The sequence below is a fragment of the Stegodyphus dumicola genome, chromosome 3 (genome assembly GCF_044657685.1).
Source record: "Stegodyphus dumicola isolate Sdum_Otavi_A_Nest chromosome 3, ASM4465768v1".
Taxonomy (NCBI): domain Eukaryota; kingdom Metazoa; phylum Arthropoda; class Arachnida; order Araneae; family Eresidae; genus Stegodyphus; species Stegodyphus dumicola.
Genome location: NC_140770.1, coordinates 196,304,746 through 196,326,631, shown reverse-complemented (window position 1 = coordinate 196,326,631; position 21,886 = coordinate 196,304,746). Strand labels below are relative to the sequence as shown.

General features: G+C 34.1%; 1 protein-coding gene across 1 annotated transcript in view; it reads right to left on the bottom strand.

The window, feature by feature from the left end:
- LOC118203414 (uncharacterized) overlaps nucleotides 1-21,886 on the bottom strand; it is a 183,529-nt gene that overhangs the window by 147,378 nt on the left and 14,265 nt on the right. The window contains exon 2 of the mRNA XM_085813718.1: nucleotides 3,329-4,110. Coding sequence (XP_085669844.1) covers nucleotides 3,329-4,110 — 782 coding nt within the window. The remainder of the gene's footprint in view (nucleotides 1-3,328; nucleotides 4,111-21,886) is intronic.

Below are 21,886 nucleotides of genomic sequence, written 5' to 3'. Positions count from 1 at the left end.
TATTCAGCTTATTTTTTCGGTCATTATTTCTATTATTATTATTTCTTTGTTATATTCTGTAACTCACATTTAAGTCTAAATTTCTTAATCTTTTTCAAATTGTTTCATTTATTTTCAAGCAGTAGAATTAATTAATTAGCAAAAATACCTAAATTTATCAACGCAAACTTGAAATATATTTAGACTCATAAATAAATTAGCCATTCAGATAGATTAAAAAAAGTATCAATTACTCGAAATGTCTGCAATTTAATTCAATAATACACCTAAGTCCATAAATTCATCAATTAATCTAAATTACTAGAATTTCTGTTAAGCACAAGAAACCACTATGGCCTTAGCATGTAGGCGATTTTTCTCTAAAAGGTTTAAGCAATTTTATAGCTAATAACGTTTTAAGTTCTCTAGAATATATAAACGAACTGTTTTAGAAATATATAAAATCAGGATATTGAGAGTTTACACAGTTTTCATTCTCTTCAGAAACTGTAATACAGGATTCAGTTTGTAAAAATGAAGGGAATTCAAATAGCAGATAAAATAATTGATAATGTATGATTTGAAACAATTTAAAATTCAATAACTGTAGTAAGTAATTTTTTGTAAGCAATGTTTTTATCTAAATCAAATTAAAAGAAAAGTACACATTTTTAAAACACACACACACACAAAAAAAAAAAATATTATGGCACATTATTTATGTCTTAAAAACATGCTTTAGCTGCATCCGTTTGTTTAGGCATAGAGACAGCCATAACATAAATCAGCACACATTTTTCATATTTTCAGAGTATAATTATTATGCCTTTTAATTCTAACGACTTGACAGCAATGTTTTCTAAATCCGTTGTCGAAATTGCCTCAAGGAGTTTTAATGGGAAGCCCCTGGGCTGTTCAAAATATCTGTAAAATTTGCCGGGCACACTCAAAGAATAATTTAAAATATTATCTTACCTTTACTGATGTATGGCATGCTGCCAAACCTTGTTGGATTATCTACGAATGACATGGGAAACGCTGTTTTCTAGCATATTACATTCTTTCTTAGGACATCTACATGCCGATCATTATTCTTAGCTGTCTAAATGGATTTTAGGCTTTCTATACCATTGTATGACACGCTTTTCCGTATCATTAGCGGCTCAAGATAATTTATAATTCGGGCGAGACGCTACGACAAGATAGCCGTCCAAATAATCCGAAATTTTTCAGTGAATTGCTAAAAGATAAATGGATGCTACAGGAAATGAACTCTTCTTGAATCATATGATCATGAACAATAATTTTTAGCCCATAGCAAATGTTTCCTGCTACTACTGTGTATAACTCTGTTTGCATTTACTGTTTTCGATCAAAGGCGCTCATGGAATTTCCTAAATTCAAAACATGATAAATTTTGAAATGCTAAAGCTAATTTGCTGACAGATTCTAGTAAAATCTTTATCATAGTGCTTGGAAAAAATCTGGGAAATTAATTTCATACCATTATATTATTATCCTTCCTTTTTTAATAATGTTTCAGTATGTTCTATACCTTCGTTTCACTATATTCATGATAACGGTCTATTTGCATATCATTCATAATAAGGTAATGTTAGGATTTTTATGTCCGCTGCAGTATAACTAACTAATTTAACGTAGCGAAAATATTTTTTTACTTATTTTTGCTGTTCCAGATTTTGTTAACTAAAGTGCTTGTTGCAAAATGCCCAGCTGCGGTAGGTTCCTCGCAAAACGGGGTTACGATTACCAGAAAGCGGCAAGGAAAGGGAGGGTTGCCAGTTTTGGGGCGAAATCGCCCACCTGGCGACATTGGGCGACAAAATTGGCCACATGCCATAGACGGAGCGAGAACATTCTAGAACGAATTCTTGTCTGTTTCCCCGAGAATGTTCTCAAAGGCAGGTCAAAGCTATATATACCCTGCCTGTACGTGGAGTAGAGAGTATCTTGAGTATGTTGACTTGAATAGTAGTATCTTGAGTTGAGAGATTATTACGAAAGTTATCGACCGAGTCGGGGGCTGTACTTTAGTGCTTTGCCGTGAAGCTGTTTTCACTGTTATAGCCTGAAGGCTGTATTGCTGATTGTTTCATCTTGTTTATGGTAGTTTTTTCGATGGCTGTAAACTTGTCTTTGGAACTCTCCTGTGTAATACTGACGAATAAATTGTGTTTTGATTCTTCATCGAGTGTCGTCATCAATCACTCCAAATCCACGAACCCATAGAACGCAACAATATTCATGCAAATGTATTCCTTAATAAACAAATTAAATATCTGGCTTTGTGCAGGAAAACATGTAATGCAGTTTCATTCACACAGCATCAGATAGAATGATATGAACCTTCACGCTTCTTTTTACGAAATAATATGCATAATATCGGTTACAGCTAATTTCAGTATCTGCTATGAATTTTCACAGGATTTTTATTGGAAGCTATAAAAATGTGATATTGTGATACTTTTGGTTAACCAGGGAGTAAAATGTTAAATTTGGAGGTTTCAAGTGCATGTATTATATACTATTTCTTTAACTATTCCACTCTATCATCTGAGAGTAAACTCCCTTTAGCTTAACCTGTTTAGTAAATACGGACAAAAAATTGAAATGAAATTGGAAAAAAACGTTAGGTAAGGTGAAAACAATAATACAAAAGATGCTCAAAAACTTATTTTAAATGAATCAATCAGTTCTAAAAACAAATTAAAAGAGTTTATTAATTTACGGTTATTATTTTGATTGAAAAGCGATAACCGGGTTTTAATGCATACAGATGAAGTGATGTTAAATTATTTGATTATGGCAAAGTACTGTAGACTAAGTCAAAACAAAGACAAGCGTACGTTCATGGAGCACTTCATAGGAAAAATCGGCTGGCATTCATATTACATATGGGAAGAACATTAAAACGCCCAATCAAGGACGGGATTCGAAACCGAGTCGAATTATTAGCAGTCAGTGTACTTGGCCACGATGGGCGTGTAATGTTAGAGTGGTTAAAATACTAGATTCAAGGAGAATATATGACAATGCATTAAATTTCTGCAAATTATTTTCGTTTGAATTTAAAGAAATAACAAAGAAGACAATAGAAATATGCCTCTAAATAACAACTAGGTTTGTTCTTCAACTATGCCATTGGAAAAATGGTAAGAAACAACAAATCTACATACAAAGAGCTACAAGTATTACCTATCCAAAACTTAGAAAAAGATGCTATCTTTTTCGCTATTAGAATAAAACAATAAGCCCCTAAGCAATTCAATTGCTAATGTGTAAATAATATATTTAAAAGGCATATTTCCATATTTTGTGTAGTACTTACCTGTCCAATGTGAGTTCCTCCAACTGGCTGAGATCACATGCGATATACTCGAGTGCTCCATCAGATATCCGCGGACACCAGCTGAGATCCAGCGACCTCAGTTGCCTGAGATTCTCCGCCAGCAGCTCAATGCCGTCGTCGGAGATCTTGGAACAGCCGGACAGCGATAACTGCACGAGGTTTGGAAGAGAATGCACCAGGTTCAATAAACCATGGTTGGTAAGCTCCCAGCAAGACCGTAGCCTCAAGATACATAGGCTGGTGGTCTGTCTGGGACTAAAGAAGGATAAAGCGGTGTCTGTCACATGATACGCTTGTAGGTTGAGTTCGTACAACGAAGGTAGGAGTTGAGTGATGGCTGCCACCGTGTCATCAGCAACGTTGATGCAATCGGCAAGAGTCAGAGACACTATTCGGGGCGTCAGACTCGCCCATAAACCAGCATCTGTCACTTCATTGCACCCGGAGAGTTCGAGTTGAACAATGGAAGGCAGACCCCCGAAAAGTACCTCCAGGCCTTTGTCAGTGATTCCGGAACATCGCAGAGCGATCTGGCGGATCCTGTTGGCCATGCTAACAGGGCAATGTGCGATTAAATCATAAATGTCTTCATCACTGGCACCAAAGAGACACAGGGCATCGAAGGCTCGTCGGTCGAGGCTTTTATAGATTCCAAGGCGGACGTTGGGTCCACAAGTCTTCAGGTCCCGGAAATTTAGCACGGGTTGAAGGCCGCGCCAAAATTTAGGTTGATAGAGAACTTCACGCCATGCTGTACAAACCTAATAGAAAATCAACACAAAAATGTTATTTTCATATGAATGTAGCATATCAGCTATATTTAATATTTCAGTATCTTATCATAAAAAGTGTTATTTTCATCCTGAAATTAAATTTCAAACTATTAAAAATGTGAAGATTTTTTCACGTATAAACCTCAAAAATCCATATACCTACCAAACGCTAGAAATTGTGTGCAATGATGATTTCATACTTTTGCATAACTTTCAAAACAACTGAAAACTTTGTAAAACTGCATAATAATATTTTGATTTTTAATTACTTTTATAAGTACAATGCCGAAATATCATTAATCAGATATATCTATTTCAGTAGATTCTGCATAAACAACTTTTAAATTGTAGCGTGTGGGTTTGTAATTTGGAAGAAGTTCCATTACATTAAATCTTTTTTCAGAATTATAGATCAAAAAAGATTCTGTGTCAGTCGATTATCTGTAACAACTTTTGCACTGAAGCATGTATACATTTCGCCATGAGTGGTTTTGATATACACTCCAAGGTAAGCCTACAGAGCTCTACCCCTTTCGAACTAAGGCTTCATAATCATTTCACGACAGCAACTTGAATATGTCTCCTAATCGTATTAAATAGATTTATGTTACAAGTATGTAATTTTACCTAATAGTTTTTTTATAACATAATATATTTAAATTATCAACAGAGATTTGTCATGGCCAAGATTTCATATGACTGATTGTGAAGGTGTTAGTGAGCCATCGAGCTGATGACATGTAACTGAAAACAAAGTAGTTATTGAAACAAGCAGCTTTGGTGCTTTTAAAAGTTAAGGTAGCATATCAGTATAGAGAGCATAACACAGAGACACTAATAATAAGAACTTGGCTGGCAAAAATAAGGCGTGCGTACAATAGAATGTCAAAAGGTCAACAAGCTATATAACATTACAATATTTAGGCATTAAGTACTGCCTTTTGCTATTCATAGGATTGTTAAAACCACATTCACAAATTTTATGACAAAATTGTAGATTCTCCCCTGGCTATCGTGAAATCTAGGACACAGACGGTAATAATGTATCCTTAATTGGACTATTTCAAGCTCCTTGTGAATGCCGTTATTTAATATATACATATAGAGAATATTCAATATGTTTTAAGCTTAACACACTTATATAAGATAAACGTCAAATATTACTTTATCGGTTCTATATAAACTATAAATATGTATAAATTGAAATATTTCTACCAACTCGGCTGTTGTTAATACATCGGGAACTGCTGTAACTAAAATGCCTTTCAAACACTATCTTGAAATTCACATATACAAACTAATTACAAACATAACATATAGGACGGAGCAGAAAAATCTCATGATTTTTTATAGCAAATAGCACAGTAAATAGAAAGAACTAATTTTTATTCGTGTTGTAGCTTTACAGTATAAAGTATGCCATTATCGAAAAATATGATAAAATAAAATAAATAAATAAATAAAAATAAAAACTGTGTCAATATAAAATTCTGAAAATGATATTGTGCAAATGTCGTCCTTATCGGTGTATACACTACTAGAGTTAATTGGCGAAGCTTCCCACAACTTCAGGAACATCCACTACATCCTTCACGGGTTATAGTTTGGTATAAAGTGTCCAAATCTGCGGCTCGCATTTCTTTGAAAGAATGCTCAGAGAGTAACAATGACTTTATAACAACATATTATTATCCTGCAGAGCTTCCTTACACCATATCTTTACACAAGGAGCATAAACTGAGCAGAACTGCTGTTTCTACAGGATGGGACAGTGCCCATTTATGTATTCGATAGAAGTGTTGGGAAAGATCCTTTTGGAATATTGTATTTCCCGATATGAAGATATCATTCAGTCATTATGGCCTGTTGATATTTAGGCTTGAAACTTCTTCCTGTGGGATTACGTAAACTCGAGAACGTATATCGACGAACCACGTTCCTTGCTTGACTTAAATGCCATCATTCAACATGAGATAGCCGCCATATCGACAGAAAAGCAGTGACATGTCATACGAAATTTCGCTGATCGACTCCAGTAGTGTGTGAACCGAAGAAAATGACATTTGCAAGATGTCGTTTCCAGAATATAATATTAGTGCAAGTTTTATTTTTACATTTTCCCCGATAATGGCACACATTCAACTGTAACGTTACAACAGGAATAAAAGTGAATTCTTTTTATTTATTGAATTACTTCATTTTTAAAATCCTCATGTTTTTCTGCTTGACCTCGTATATAACTGAAGTTGATTTCTACATAAAATGTTTACGAAGACAGGAAATAAAATAATCAATTTAAATTAAAATTATTTTGTTTTCACATGTTTATTTTCTTCCTAAATTCATTTCCCAGTTCCTGAATGCAGTTAAGTATTCTTCCTATTTGGGCCCCTCTGTTTTACTCTGGTAAATGAATAAACCCCCACTGTTATCCCGAATCTGGTAAATGAATAAACATGATGCCCGCGAACATAGAACTCATATTAAGGCGGCTCAGAAACTAGCATATCAAATGTTGGGATCTCTATTTTCTGATGCTTTGAGTTCTATAGAGACACAGATGGTCGAAATGAAAAAACTAATAAATACACTGATGGGGGAAAAAATTCCAACACCAAGCAAAACTTAAGGCAGAGGATTGAAATTTAGGCAAAACCTTTGTCTAGATATCATATTTAACTGATTAAATTTTCAAGATCACAGGTTAAGACCATTAATAACCAATGTAACCACCAGAATTTTGAATGCAAGCATGCAAACACGCATGCATTGTGTCATATAAGTACCGGGTGTCAGCTTGTGAGATGGAGTTCCATGCATGTTGCACTTGGTCGGTCAACATAGGGAAGGTTAATGCTGACTGTGATATGCTGGAGTTGTCGTGCAACGATGTCCAATGCGTGTTCGACTGGAGAAAGCTCTAGTGACCTAACAGGCCAAGGGAACATCTTGACACTCTGCAGAGCATGTTGGTTACAACTTCGGTATGAGAGCGAGTATTATCTTGTTAGAGAACATTCTGTTGAATGCTGTTCATGAAAGACAGCAGAACAGGTGACTCATTAGACTGACGTACAGATTTGCAGTCAGGTTGCGTGGTATAACCATGAGAGTGCTGCTGCTGTCATGCGAAAAGGCTCTCCATGCCATAATTCCAGGTGTAGGTCCAGTGTGTTTACGCCGCAGACAAGTTGGTGCAAGCGCTCACCTGGCCTCCTTATAACTAACACACGGCCATCACTGGCACGAATCAGCCGAACCAGCTTCCATCAAAAAACACAACAGATCTCCTCTCCATTCTCCAATGAGCTGTAGCTTGGCAACACTACTGTTGCAAACGGCAACAGTTTGGAGTTAGTGGAATGCACGCTACAGGGCGTTTGGCTAGGAGCTGTCTTTCAAGTAATCGACTTGTAATAGTTCATTGTGTCACTGTGGTGCCAACTGCAGCTCGAATTTCTGCTGTACACGCAGTACGTTGGGCCACTGGCTTACGCCGAACACGCCGGTCTTCCTTCCAGTTGTGACACATGGCCTCTCGGAACCCAATCTTCTTGAGCAAGTACCTACCCTTGACCACTGCTGCCAAGAATCACTCACAGTGGATACATTTTTGCCAAGTCTTTCTGCAATATCGCGGAAAAAAATTCCACCTTCTCGTAGCCCTATTACCCGACCTCGTTCAAACTCACTGAGCCGATGATAATGGCATTTTCGTCTTCTGAAAGGCATTCTTGACTAACATCAACTCACTACGTTATATCTTAACGATAAATAACGCTCACAAACTTTACAGCGCATACTTAAAGCAAATCTGATTTGAAAGTTCATAGTGGTGCTACTAGTGCTACACTTATTCACCTTGCGCGAAATTTGAATAGACATCATCTTTCAGATGTATAAGCACGCCTACTAAATTTCGTTTATCCTTCTTAGTGTTGGAATTTCTTTTTCCGTCAGAGTACTAGGAAAGTTCATGACATTTTTAGCCAAAACTACTTTTAGAAGATAAATATCTAAACTAAAAGGTACTTTTCTACTAATGGGGCGCCAATCACCAAATGTAGTAGCCAGTTAATATCGCGTGATGAATAGCTGTGCAATAATGTCGTTTCAAATAAGCGGAGAGAATGACTGTTAATTCAAGGATATTTCTCTCATGAATCTTTAGAGTTTTAAGTAGATAAATTGGCAGCTGCTGGATATAAACACTTGCAAGTTAATCACAACAGGAACCCCATTTTGAAGCAAAGTGTCTCCTCGCTAACAGAAAAATGTCAGAATTGCTTTCTTAGTTTTCTGTATGATTCCTCTTGACTTCGAGGCTCTTATTTCAGTTTTTAACAGATATAAATCACTTGAGATCAGGTATTGTAAGTAATGGGGAAGAATTTTAAATTCACATTACTGAATTTTTGTATTCATCGGTCTAAGAAATTACCCTTGTATCTTGGAGTATTGTCAGATAAAAGCAATAATTTTTAATTGAGTTTACCATGATGTTTACCTGAGTGAGTGTTACAATGTGTCAGATTAGAATTATTTAGATTATAGTATATGTGAATCGTTTAATCAAATGTATGTAGCTCTTCGTGGAGAACTTTTTAAGGGAAACTGGCTTGTATTCATGTAATCGGTGGGAAATCTATAAACCCTTACATGTATCCACTCGTTCTCTGAGATTTGAACCCGAGTCGAACCACCATTGTTCAGCGAATTTGCCGCTCATGGTGAAACGGAACTGATGATTTTAATGAATTTTTTTACATCGTATGTTGAGTAAAAACTTAATATCTTCATATTTTAATTTTATAAATATTTGTATGCAAATTCTATGCACTATGTTATTATTCAAGCTAGATATAAACTAGCAAAACGAAATAATATTACTGTTCGTAGTAAATTATATAACGTAAAGAAGATCCACTACTGTATATATACATATATATATATATAGGGAGAGAGTAATGGAATTCTTTTGAAATAATAACATTCTTCTAGAAAAACTATTTTATTTTTTGTATAAGCGTAGCTAATTCTTATGAATTTATAAACATCAAATGTATATAATAATAAATCATATTGATATAATAATAATAAAAAATAAAATATGAAAGCATTCAGATTTTATATTATGCCCAAAGGAGCCGTCTTTAACGTTTTATGAATTACTTTTATCTATTAAATATCATGTTCTTCAATTAAACCACATAAAATTCAATTCTAAAATAATTTGTAAAAACAGTATATCTTTAAAATTTGCGATAGCCATCTCGCGCTGGAAATAAAAATATTTTATTCCCTACATTGTTGCCGCTGCTTGCTTTGAAATTGTTGAGTTTTTTTAATGAAAAATTCCTTAAAATTTCGTTACTTATAAAATATGAATATATAATAAAAGAAATCCCAAATTTGGGCTTCTAGATGCTCATATTCGCGTGAAGGACTACGTTATTCAAAATTTGATGTCTCTAGGTACCTTTGGTTTTACACAATGCGAGAAACATACATACATTCACGCAGATTCTTCATTATTTAATTTCTTTAAGTATAACTCAGGGCTCTAATATTTGGTGGCAATAATCTGAAAAGTGAAACGCCGTTTAATACTGAACCAACACAAAGTGCCAAAACGAAATTAAAAGTTCTTCTGGACTAATTGCTTCTTTGGGCTAACAAATTATAAATTCATATTAATAAAAATCCTGAATTTGTTACTTGTAAAATAAAATTTAGAAATAAGATTAAAACAGATATAGAAAGAAATAAACTCCTTTATAGTAGCTAAACTATTACTAAAACAATGAATAATAATACTGCTGTAAGATATATAACTCCTTCATAGTAGCCAAAATATTATTAAGCGAATAATAATAATAAAAATATATAATGGTTAACAGTGAACAGAAAGCACTTTAACTCAAAAATACTGACATTGACCCCTTTTTGTATAAAGTTTTAAACAATTAAGGAAACTAGAAGAAAATTAAGGAAAATGCATAAATGTCTGTTATTACACATATATTATTAGATCACTCTTCGCATTTGATCTAAGTAACCCCATTCTAATCATAAACTTACTTATTAGAACACATTCTAGGAAACAAAAATGGCGCTAGCAGTAGATAGACATTTAAGAACATTACAGGAAGTAGATATCTTTCAGGCTTCCTTCCGCCTTTTCTAAGAATTAACGTTAATTTGAAGAAAACGTTCAGACATGATTCTTTTATATGTATGCGAAATGTTTTAATTTAAGACAAATAAGCTCCGTTCTTTATACTCTTTAAGTCTATTCCGAAGAGTACGAATTTCAAAAACTGCGCTGCGAAGTTACGTTTGGTACAGAATAAAAGATATTTCACCCTCATGCATTTTTAATGCAGCTGTTAACACACTCATATGATTATTCAGAAATCCCGTGATTAATTTCGAGCAGGAGTATAGTTTATTTTCCAGATATTTCTTTGCTCCAAATCCCACTTCACTGAATGTATCGTTCCTTTGCCATAGTCACCTTTGCTGTGTGGAAGAATGGAGAATATTCCCCTCGTATGTTCTTGTTAGCATATCGAATCGATTAGTACAAGTAGTATTCAATTCCGAGAAAGTGTACAGTGAATTTTTCGAAATTCCTCGTTCTTAAACTCATATATTTTCACACTTTCTAAACTGATATTTTTTGTTATACATTGAGGACTATCGAAATTATACTTCAAAAAGTAAATTAAGAATTCTTCATAAAAATGCTGGATTCGAAAAATTCAGATTTTTTGCGTATTTGCTGGGATTACAGTGTCTGTCAGTTAATAAACGTCTCTCAGAAATTTTGCTGAGGACAGAAAATTTACTGGGCCTATTAATGAAGATACTGATCACAAGAAAATATAATTTTAATACAAGGTTGCATGTAGCTTTGTGTCTCATTTTATAGAGTACTTAAAAAAGGTCGTATGACTAAATATCTTTCAAACTGCTGATTTTACACTCATATTTCCTATTTATAAAATAAATAAATAATTACATTACGTTAGATCACTGAATATAGCAAAGCCCAGAAGGGCTATCTCCCTAAGGGGAAAAATGTTTTCGTGGAGGATTTTCTAAGTAACTCATTCGTATTACATTACACTGTAGAGACATTAGGTATTTTTTGGAAGCAGGCAAGATGAAAATGAGCAACGCCTTCGCCGGGAAACGAACTGCGGACCTCTGGAGTACGCGCCCAGCGTGCAGACCACCACACCACGAAGGCATGCCAAGAAGACCGGGGAGACCTTATAACACAAAAATATTTATAAGAGCTCCACGGGATACAAATCTCAATAAGTATTTTTTTCCATAGCCGAGTAAGTGTACTAGGTTTATTCGACTATGGGAAAGATTTATTCGGCTCTAAAGACATTAATTCTCATATTATCAAAATTACTTGAAATGTGCATAATTCTGTGTCGGGAACGATATATAAATACTGCTAGAACATGTAACGTTTTTGAATATGTATATATGAAAATGTAGCATATAAGATAAATGTTAATTTAGAAGTCTTGGTTTCAAATTGTCATTTGTAGAAATGCTAAAATTCAAAATGTTCTATTTTATTTTTCTGCGATTGCCGAAACATTCTTTTTTTTTTTAGTCCAAAGGGGCTTTGCCCCTGAAGGACTATTGTTTTCGCTTTGCGATTTTGCGTTGAATCACTATCAATGTCCGTTTCATTTTTCAAACTGTTGCCACCAAATGTTAGAGTCCTGCATTATATTTGAAGAAATTAAATAATGAAAAATCTGCATAAATGTATGCATATTTCTCGCATTGTGATAAAACAAAGGTACATAGAGCCGTCGAATTTTGAATGAGGTAATCCTCCTGCGAATGTGCGCATGTGGAAGACCAAATTTGAAATTTGGAATATGTTTTATTATCGATTTCATATTTTGTAAAACTTTAACGAATTTTTGATTAACAAACTCAAGGATTTCAAAGCGAGCAATGGCAACACTCTACGGGGGGGGACCCTTTTTATCACCAGCGCGCGGAACTGTGTATCGAAATTCTAAAGATACGCTCATTTTAAAATTATTTTGCGATATTGCTATTAAACTGAATTTTATGGTTTAAGTGCAAAGAAAATGATATTTAATAAATAAAGGTAATACACAAAACGTTGAAAAAATGCCACGTAATTTAAAATCTGAAACCTTTCAGATTTTTTTTCTTTATAATTTCTCCTTCCTCCTAGAGTGAAAATGACTTAAGTCATATAATTTCCCTGTAAATATTGGATATTAGAAATTGCCTATTTTCCTAAAATGTAATTTTTAGTAAAACAAGCAACAATTCAAAAAGTGGAGTTTTATTTAAAAAAAGGGGCAGAATAAAACCTTTTATTTCATTTATTTTTAATTAATGGTCTTTTTTTTAGCCAAATCCGACAGTGTACCTTATTTGATACTTTATTAACTTGGAAGCACACATCTACTATCAGCCGCTGAAGAGATACTAAGTCATACTTTTTTTCTGGAAGACCCTGCATATTTGCGGAAAATACTTAGATTAAAATCGTAGTTGCGGGATTTTTCACTATGATGGATAGAATAAATATAAGGATAGTAAAGATTTCGATAAAGCAGTGCAAACCACGGGTATGTACCGGGTGACCCAAAAGTTCGTTAACATTTGAAAATTCAATAATTTACGGTACACTGCAAGTAGAGAAGTAAAAATTCGCACACACGCTTCGAAATGACATAGGGTTTTATTGAAAGAAATAAATGCAAAGAAATATCAACATATGGTGCTGAACAGCAAAATGGCAGTGACGCCGCATGAGAATCGTGTGTGAAATGAGCTGTAGTGAGATATGGCATCAGTCCCTTCATGACTTTGTTACTTTTTTGTCCTCGCCTCCGTGTGTTGGTCAAGTTGTAGATTTACCACATCAATCGGGATCGGACGCTTTTTCTTCGAGGAAATGCGTGGTTCTGCTATTCAAACTGTCAGTATGACGGTTGCGAGGTACGCCGATATATTACAGAATCGCATCATCTTTAATTTGGCTGATAAACACCTCTTGGAAGGTATGACTTTTATGCAGGATGGCAATATGGGGTGCAGTCTAGCAATATGGGGTGGCGCTCCACCCCATATTGCTAGAAGTGTGAAAGATATCTTGCACACATCGTTTGGTGAGGATCGCTTGCTGAGCCGCCTTTAGGTCATGCTTGACCTCTTAGGTCTCCACGTCTCAATCCGTATAATTATTGCTTGTAGGTTTACCTGAAATCGCAAGTCTATCGCGATGGTCCGACTTCATTAGGAATGCTAAAAGACACCATCCGATGGCCATTTCTCATCATATCAATAGATATGCTGTACAGTGCTGTTTACAATATTGTCCCTCGACTACAGGTATTGTTGATGAATGACGGCCGACATACTGAAAATTGGTTATAAAGAACATAGCTAAAAATCAATTGTTATGCTAATTACTGCTTTTGTTATCATATGAAGCGCCATCTGTTGGCCATTTTAAGCCCTCTTTTCTGGCTTTCAATAAAACCCCACAAAATTTCAAGCAAGTGTGTCAGTTTCTCTCTACCTTTATTATTCAGGGAATTATTGAATTTTTCAAATATTAACGGACTTTTGAATCACCCGGTATATTTCTATTGCTATATATATATATATTATACATCAGGCAACATTAAGTATATTAACAATATTTTAGTAATTTTTAATTGTAACAAGGCTGCTAGCAAAATCTTTTATATTTGAGCAGCTGTTACAGCTGCGCGAGATGGTTTGTCCAAAATTCTGAAGATATTCTGTTTTTAAATATTTTGTGATATTGCTGTTGAATTGAATTTTATGTGAGTTAAGTGCGAAGAACATGACATTTATAATAAATAAAGGTAACACAGAAAACTTTAAGAAACGCCCTGAAATCTGAAAGCTTTCGTATTTTATACTTATTTTTCCTCTTTATTCTTTCGCCTCTCTCTCTCTGTCTCTCTCTTTTCAGTAAATACTTCACTAAAAAAATAAAACTGAAAATATCAGATGTTATAATATGACTGTTGATGGGGTGAAATGAAAGGTAAGTACAGTTTGTGTTATAGCACAGAGCTTGGCGCTTTAGCACACCGATTTCGACTAGTGTATCGTCAAGTACATTCTAATAAAATGAATGGATAAATGCTTGAGTAAAATGTTATGCCTGTAATGCCTGTCCTGGTCGGTATGAAGTTTAGCATTGCTGGCTGCCGTATCGTTGGGCCTAGGCTGGAATCCTGGAAAAGTTGCGGATGTTTATAAGTGTATAATGTCTGTGCAGCATGGGGTAATTTTAAATACTGGCAATTCGAATGTCCTCTCAAGCTGGTTTGGTGGTACTGCGTTACTACAGTGTTATTCTGTGGTTCTACTATCTTCTCAGAGCAAATACAGAGTTCAGCATTAGAATGAATGATACATGAAATGTGTCCCTTGCAGGAGGTCTTGGATGAGGAAAAGAAGAAAAGAGGCACTTTGCCTTTGCAGCAGCTAGAGTCTTCACGCATCTGATGCCATCTATAGCACTAGAAGAAAAGCCAGCTTGCTTTCCGAAGAGAATCATTTCACAGTCCAATTTATCTTGAACTTTATGCTTTTGGACAACTAAGATTAAGGAATTGTCTGGGTTTATTCGTATTTTCCATTTCTAGAACCATTTTTACAATCTTTAGAATCTTGGCCTGGATCCTTTAAGAACCACCTAAGACTTGGTTTGATGGTAGGGGAAGAGGGGTAGAAGACCCATGGATTCATTCCCTGGGATGTTCACCCACAAAATACAGGCGGAGCTGCACAGTTGGTGCGGCGATACTATAACTGCTCGCCTCATGTTAAAATTTTGGTACGTGTGATTATAATGAAGTCTTTGAATTGTAAAAATAGATTAACGAGTGCGGTTAGGCAAACATACGCTCATGCAAGTACATTAAAAAATATAATTTAACTTTTATTTATTTTAAGGGAATTTTTTCCGATCTGTTAACAAAATAATACGGTGAATTACTACGAAAAACCTCGTTATACTCATATATTTTCCACTGTAACTGGAGATCGGGAATCTTTTATCCATTACTACAACTTTCAAATTTTTTTAAAGGAAATTATCCAATTTGTTCATTTGATTTTATCTAAACGGTAATGATTTAATATTAAACAATATTGGCTATATATGATATTTTTTGCTTTTCGTTACGTGCTGAGTAATCATCAGTGGTCAGTTGGATAAAATCGTTGAGTGCTAGAGGTATTCTCGAGATTCAATTTTCAACGAAATGTGTTGGATCTATGGAGATTCCTTGCAAAAACGAAAGTGGTTTTATTGTTCTGACTATCTCACAGGCCTGACAGTGACATCGGAACAAGACCACGAAATTCGTCGTGGTTCGCCTGTGATTGGAAAAGCCTTAAGCATCATACAGGTGACAGCACGATTTCGCTCTTTCCGCACCAAATTTGGAAGGAAAGCACCACGGGCGGCGGGTCCGATGGTCTCTCACTTTCCCTACCACAACCTCTCGAGAGGACTTTCGGCTCGCCGCATATTTAGAGTGCCGCCATACCGCACAGACACTATACATTTACAAACATCCATGCGTTCTCTGTGATTCGAACACAGGCCGTTCGGTATCGCAGTAAGCTTCCTTAACCACTCTACCGTCTGGGGGCAGTGGTTTTATAAAATCTATTAATCATCTTCCCTTGCATTTTTATGTTATTTCACACGTTGGTAGTTTGTTTAATATTTGAAAAACAAACCTTCCATTGGTTAAATGAAGATATTTTTTTTACATTTAGCAGTTGCAATTTTTAGAATAGTTTTTATAGCAATAACAGTTGGATTGGGAAGTACTTGCAATCCAACTATTACTGCCGTTTTTTAAATATAGACAGAAACTGAGGATTTCATGTTTTAATAAAATTACATTAATGGAAGAGCAAATATATACGTATAAATTTAATAAGTATTAAGTTTATTAATATTAAATTACTCTTTTTTACTTAACTAGGTTTAAATACTTCTAGAAAATATCTTCAAAGTGTTTACTGTTTTCATTTCGTGGATATTCTGTCATGGTAAAATAGAAAATGTTATTATTTAAAAGAAATGCTTGTCAGAAGCCTGGTAAGCAAATGATCGAATAAAATAAATGCTAGGCTATGGCTTTATTTTACTAGATAAATGTACACTGCTCAAAAAAAAAAAAAAAAAAAAAAAAAAAAAAAAAAAAGGGGGGGGACAGTGCTATATTTTCCGTTCTACTGGGCCAATTGACAAAATTCAAACTGCGTTTTTCATGTCTCGAAAGCGCGACTTAGGATATATATTAGATTTATATATAGCACTATTCTAACATAGTTGTTTTGACACAAAATCGGACTTTTTCTGAAATAACATACCAATTTGTTAACATATTTCGATTCTACGACTCAAATTATGCCAGAATACCAAGTTTTGTAAAAATCGTACGAGTAGTTTTTAAAATATTAGCTCTCAAAATGTTAGCTCCTCAATGATAATTGAATTTGGCAAATATTTATTAATATCTCTTTTTTCATTAAACGTTTTTGATTTTTTCTCTCACATTTCGAAATTTAGGTTCATTCCAAATAAAATTTGCCCATTTTTTGAGTTTTATGTTTTAAATTTCTATTTTTAAATAATTTTTACAAATTTTTCGAAAAATATTTTGAATTATAACCTATAAAAATTTTATCATCATCTTAAAGTCGGTGTATTTTTAAGCATATCTGCACAAAATTAGACTTTTTTTATTCAAAATTTTCTAAGATATACACGAATTTACATATTTTGGAGCTTTGAAATTTGGCATCTTTTTTTTTTTTGAGCGATAATAACGCCAAATGTGGTCTATGGATTTTTGTTACAGTGAATTGCCACAGCTATTTTTAACCTTAAATTTCAAGTAAAATTTTACGAAGAATTAATTATATCACATTTTTTCCCTCAATGATGCGTAATAAATATTTATTAATACTATATGAAAGCTATATTTTTTAAATTATAGATGATATTATTCAAATTTTAACTATTTTTTTATTTCTCTATCTTCCTTTTTTTTAAAAAAAATAAGAGTAAATTTTTACCTTCGGCGGCTAATTTACTTCGTTTAAATCGAATTGTCTAAAACTGAGAATTTTCGTTTGATATTATTTGAATTTTATGAGATTAACTGCATAATTTATTTCTAAACAAACTGTGTCTTTTGAAGTGGCTGAAAGAGCGGCTGATACTATCATCCACATTTTAAAAGCACAGTATAGTTTTATAGAAACATAAGATTTAGAATAATCATTTTTGTAAAAGTCAAATTATGATATAAACATTCAACCCTCTAGAGACTGAATTAATGGAAGTTCAATGGTCATGTAGAAATGATCTGCAGCTACTTAATGGTTGGATAAATCAGCAGATTCTGTGGACAAGTAAAAATAATTATATAAACGACACCCAACATTCTGGATTCAATTAACAACGGGGGCCCACCAGCGGCCGAGCGGTAAAGTCGCTGAACACTGGTAGTTCGGTCCGAGGTTCGAATCCCGCGAACGGGCTGGCCGCATGGGCGTTTTCGTGGTTTTCCCCATGTGTAACGTGTATACGAGCCAGTTTCCCTTAGAAAGTCCTCCACGAAAGGCATCCCTCCCCTTAGGCAGATAGCCCTAGTGTGCTTTGCCATAATTAAATACACACACACACATACACACAATTAACAACGAGGATACGATGTTTATTAAATGAATTTAAGAAGTTTTAAAACATAAAAATCAACTCAATTTTTATCGTAAAATGTATTTTTGTGCGTAGCGTGTTTCCTTAAAATTCTAATTTAGAATGTAATTGTCAAGAACTGAATCCTAATCATCAGTAATATGATAAGTAATTATTACGTTATTAATAAATCCTTCTTATAAAGCAATTGCAAATATTTCAAAAACTTTCTGTCTGAATGGAAATATTTTTCTATGCAAATATTTTTAATTTTATATTAATCAAGATTGCACACGATATTATTTATTTGCACTTCAAATTCTTACCGTCAGTTCTAGTAGAAGTTACAAATCAATTATATTTAATTAAGGATTGGATTGTTTAATCATGGCTAAGCACACGACGGCTATCTGCCTAAAGGGAGGGATGTCTTCGTGGAGAATTTTCTAAGGTAAACTGGCTAGTATACACGTTACACATGGGGAAAACCACGAAAACGCCCATGCGGCCAGCCCGTTCGCGGGATTCGAACCTCGGACCAAACAACCAGTGTTCAGCGACTTTACCGCTCGGCCGCTCGTGGGCTATTTAATTAAGGAACGACCATCTAAGTTTAGAAGCAGCGTACCGTAACAGCAACTCAATTATTGGCGCCGTATCTTTCATGTTACTCCCGATTGGCAAGCTACATGATTTTTAATGAGTATTCGGGTTTTGCTAGTAACTTAGAAATCGCGCTTAAAACTAGGTTAGTTGGTTATTTGAACACAGAAAGAACATGGGAGCTATTTGATTAAGATGCTTTCATACAGAACCTTTGTAAAGAGAATCTAGAAAACTACGAAAACCAACCATGCAGCCTGGGTTAGGCTTCGCAACAAACAATTAGTATTTAACAATCTTATGCTAGGCAACTGGTGAGGCTCCAATTAAATCTCCAATTTAATATTTTATTTGTAAATATTTAAAATATTGTTGTATTCTTAGACACAAAAAGCAGAATTTATGTTTTGTTAACTCGTTAGTAAACTACCAAACCGTAGTGCAAATGAATATTCAATTTCTTTTGCAATAATTGTATTCACTTAATATTCTTGGAATATGAGCTAAAGAAGAAACGTTCTCGGAAGATTAAAGAAGTGTTTAAATCCAGTGATATTAGGTTTGTCTTACAAGCTTAGGATCAAAACGATTCTGCAATTGCCCGATTAGTTGACTTGTAAATGGCTGTGAATTAAGCAGATGACTTTTAATCTTACGTTTTCAGTCAGAAAACGTATTCCAAATGTTTTGTATTGCATGACAATGCATCTTTTCATTATTCAATAATCAGTCGGAGAACCGCTTGTGTTCCGAAAATAAGTATGTGTACTCAATCGTCCCGCATGTTCTTCAAATTTGTCTTCTTGTGATTTTTTTTTCTTTCCCCAAAACTAAAGTTGCCTCTCAAAGGAAAGTTTTTTGACATTGAAGCGACAAAAGGAGTATGAAATCTACTTTTAGAGGCATTTCAAAAACAGATCTCTACAAGACTTCTCTTCCATTACATGTTGTGCAGTCAGACAAAAAGTGGTATCAGCGTAAATTCTATAATCTATTTTTATTACACTCTGATTACTTTATTAACATACAGTGAATATATACTAAATCTTTTACTTCAGCTTAAGTAATTCGAAATTTTTGACAGAATTGTTGTCAGAACTAGGACTTAGAAGATAAGTCAAATTAAATATTTCGATAACCCAATAAATTTAAAGTCGAAGTTTCAATATTTTATTTTCGGAGGGAGGGGAAATTTTTTCAGTTTTGGTCCATTATCCTATGTATATTTGCTTCGATTCTTTATTTTTCCATAAAAGCGAAATATTTACGCATGGTATACGTATAACGCATAGCTTCAAATTAAAATTTAATAATATACAGAGTGGTTATAATTAAAGTTCCACATTGAAACGGTCATAAAAGGAAAGCTACTGGATCAAATGTTATCAAATTTGGTAAACGTGTAAAGGAGGTCATGGAAATTTATTTTCCGCGAAAAAAAGGAAGTTCGAAACCTCGCCACCTGTGGGAAAATGGCGCTATATGCAATATTGTTAAACGAAATTATTGGTCGAAATCTAACTTAACCTTTATTACACGGGTTTAATATATTGTATACCCTTAAGAAACTTTGAAGTAGGCAAATTACCATTGAAAGACGTTAAATTCGATAAAAGTCGAGTGCGCCATCCGTGTAAGTGAGAAATTTGTCCGTGACAACCACGAATTAGCGATTAGAAAATTTGTAATTTTTTAATTTTGTAATTTGTAATTTTTGAAGCCTGAATTCAGCACTAAAACATGAAGATACTGATTCAAAACGCTTTTAATCGATTTGGGCCAAAGAAATCCCTCATGTTATCTATCTAGTCCCATTGCATTCTCCTACTGCATTCGATTGCATAGCAGTCATTCCACACCGTTTAGTGTTGAATGACAGCTAGTTTTATAACTGAACCATTTTTCTCTGAAGAGCAGTCGACAGCTGGACCACTGTTATTGGAGGTCACTTAGAGTCAACGTTAAAATGTTTCGTGATACATGAACTGCAGTAACGTGGCATTTTAGATAATACGATTTTTATGCAGGGCTGGGCCCCATCTCACGTGTGTCGCACAGTTACTTAGGCAACATTTCACGAATGAATGTCTTATAGGCCAACACTTTTGGCTATATCTCAAAAGCACTGTTTATGGTGATAATCTAAACAATTTGGCAGAAATGAAAAATGTGATACACTGACATGTCCGTAACATTCCTCTTGATATGCTAAGAGCTGCTGTTGAGAATGTAGTAACAGGATTTAACTTGCTTTCGGAAAATGCTGGACGCTACATTGAACATGCTTTGTAACACGTTTCGGAAAATATTAAACACATTTTAAACAGATGTTTTCGTGTCTTATTTCATTTAACAATATTGTATACAGCGCCATTTTTTCCCTGGTGGTGAGTTTTTGAACTCTTTTTTTTTTTTCCTCGGAAAAAAAATTCCCATAACCTCCTTTACACGATTCCTAAGTTTGATAACATTTAGTCCAGTGGTTTTCCTTTTATGACCATTTCAAATTGGAACTTTAATTATAACCACCATGTAAATTAAACTTTAAAAGTTCGACAGTTTGGTTCAAGTCCCAGCTTTAAAAATATATATATAAATATAATCTTTTATATTAATCCTCTTAGAAAGAATGTTTTAAGAAGCTAATTTTTCTCTCGCGTTATAGATTGTATAAAAAATGGATCTTTAATATGATTTAGATTGTTTCAGCCGATATAAGAATCTGGTCACTCGGTGGTACAGAATAAACCCTGCTGGACTGTTTTATTTCTTTGTCATTTAGCAAAAATCTTTTAAATAAAATATTTATCCTTTGGACTTCGCTTTAAACTTTATTTATAGTAAAAAGGACTAGAAAATGAAAAGCTGTCTTCAGTTGAGACGCAATTTATGTAATTGATATTTTAAAAAATTGACAAGAATGCAAAATTTATGGAAGTCTAGCAATCGAAAAATCTTAATTTTCTTGTGTGAGCACTGAAAATAACTGTAGAAGGAAAGAAGAAAATTAGGGAGAAAAGTAAGCAAAAATTTGCAGGGAAAATGTGGCTGTCAGACATACCAAGATGTTTCAAAAAGTTGGACGCTTTTGAATATACTTTCAGGATACTTCAAAGAATTTAGGCGTTCAAAGAGAAAACACTTGGACGTGTACACCAGCAAATACCATCAATTGAGCTTGTGTTAACAGAAAAGACAAAAACGATATCATTGCAGATTAAAGTGAAGAGCGACTGGTTTTAAACTATATGGTTGTATAAATTTAAATTACGTTATAGAACATTATATCGTATCATAAATGGAGAATCCTCTGATTTTCTTAGTCGAATTATTTGAAGATTCAGGAGTTTATCCAGTATTGTATGTAGATGTCAC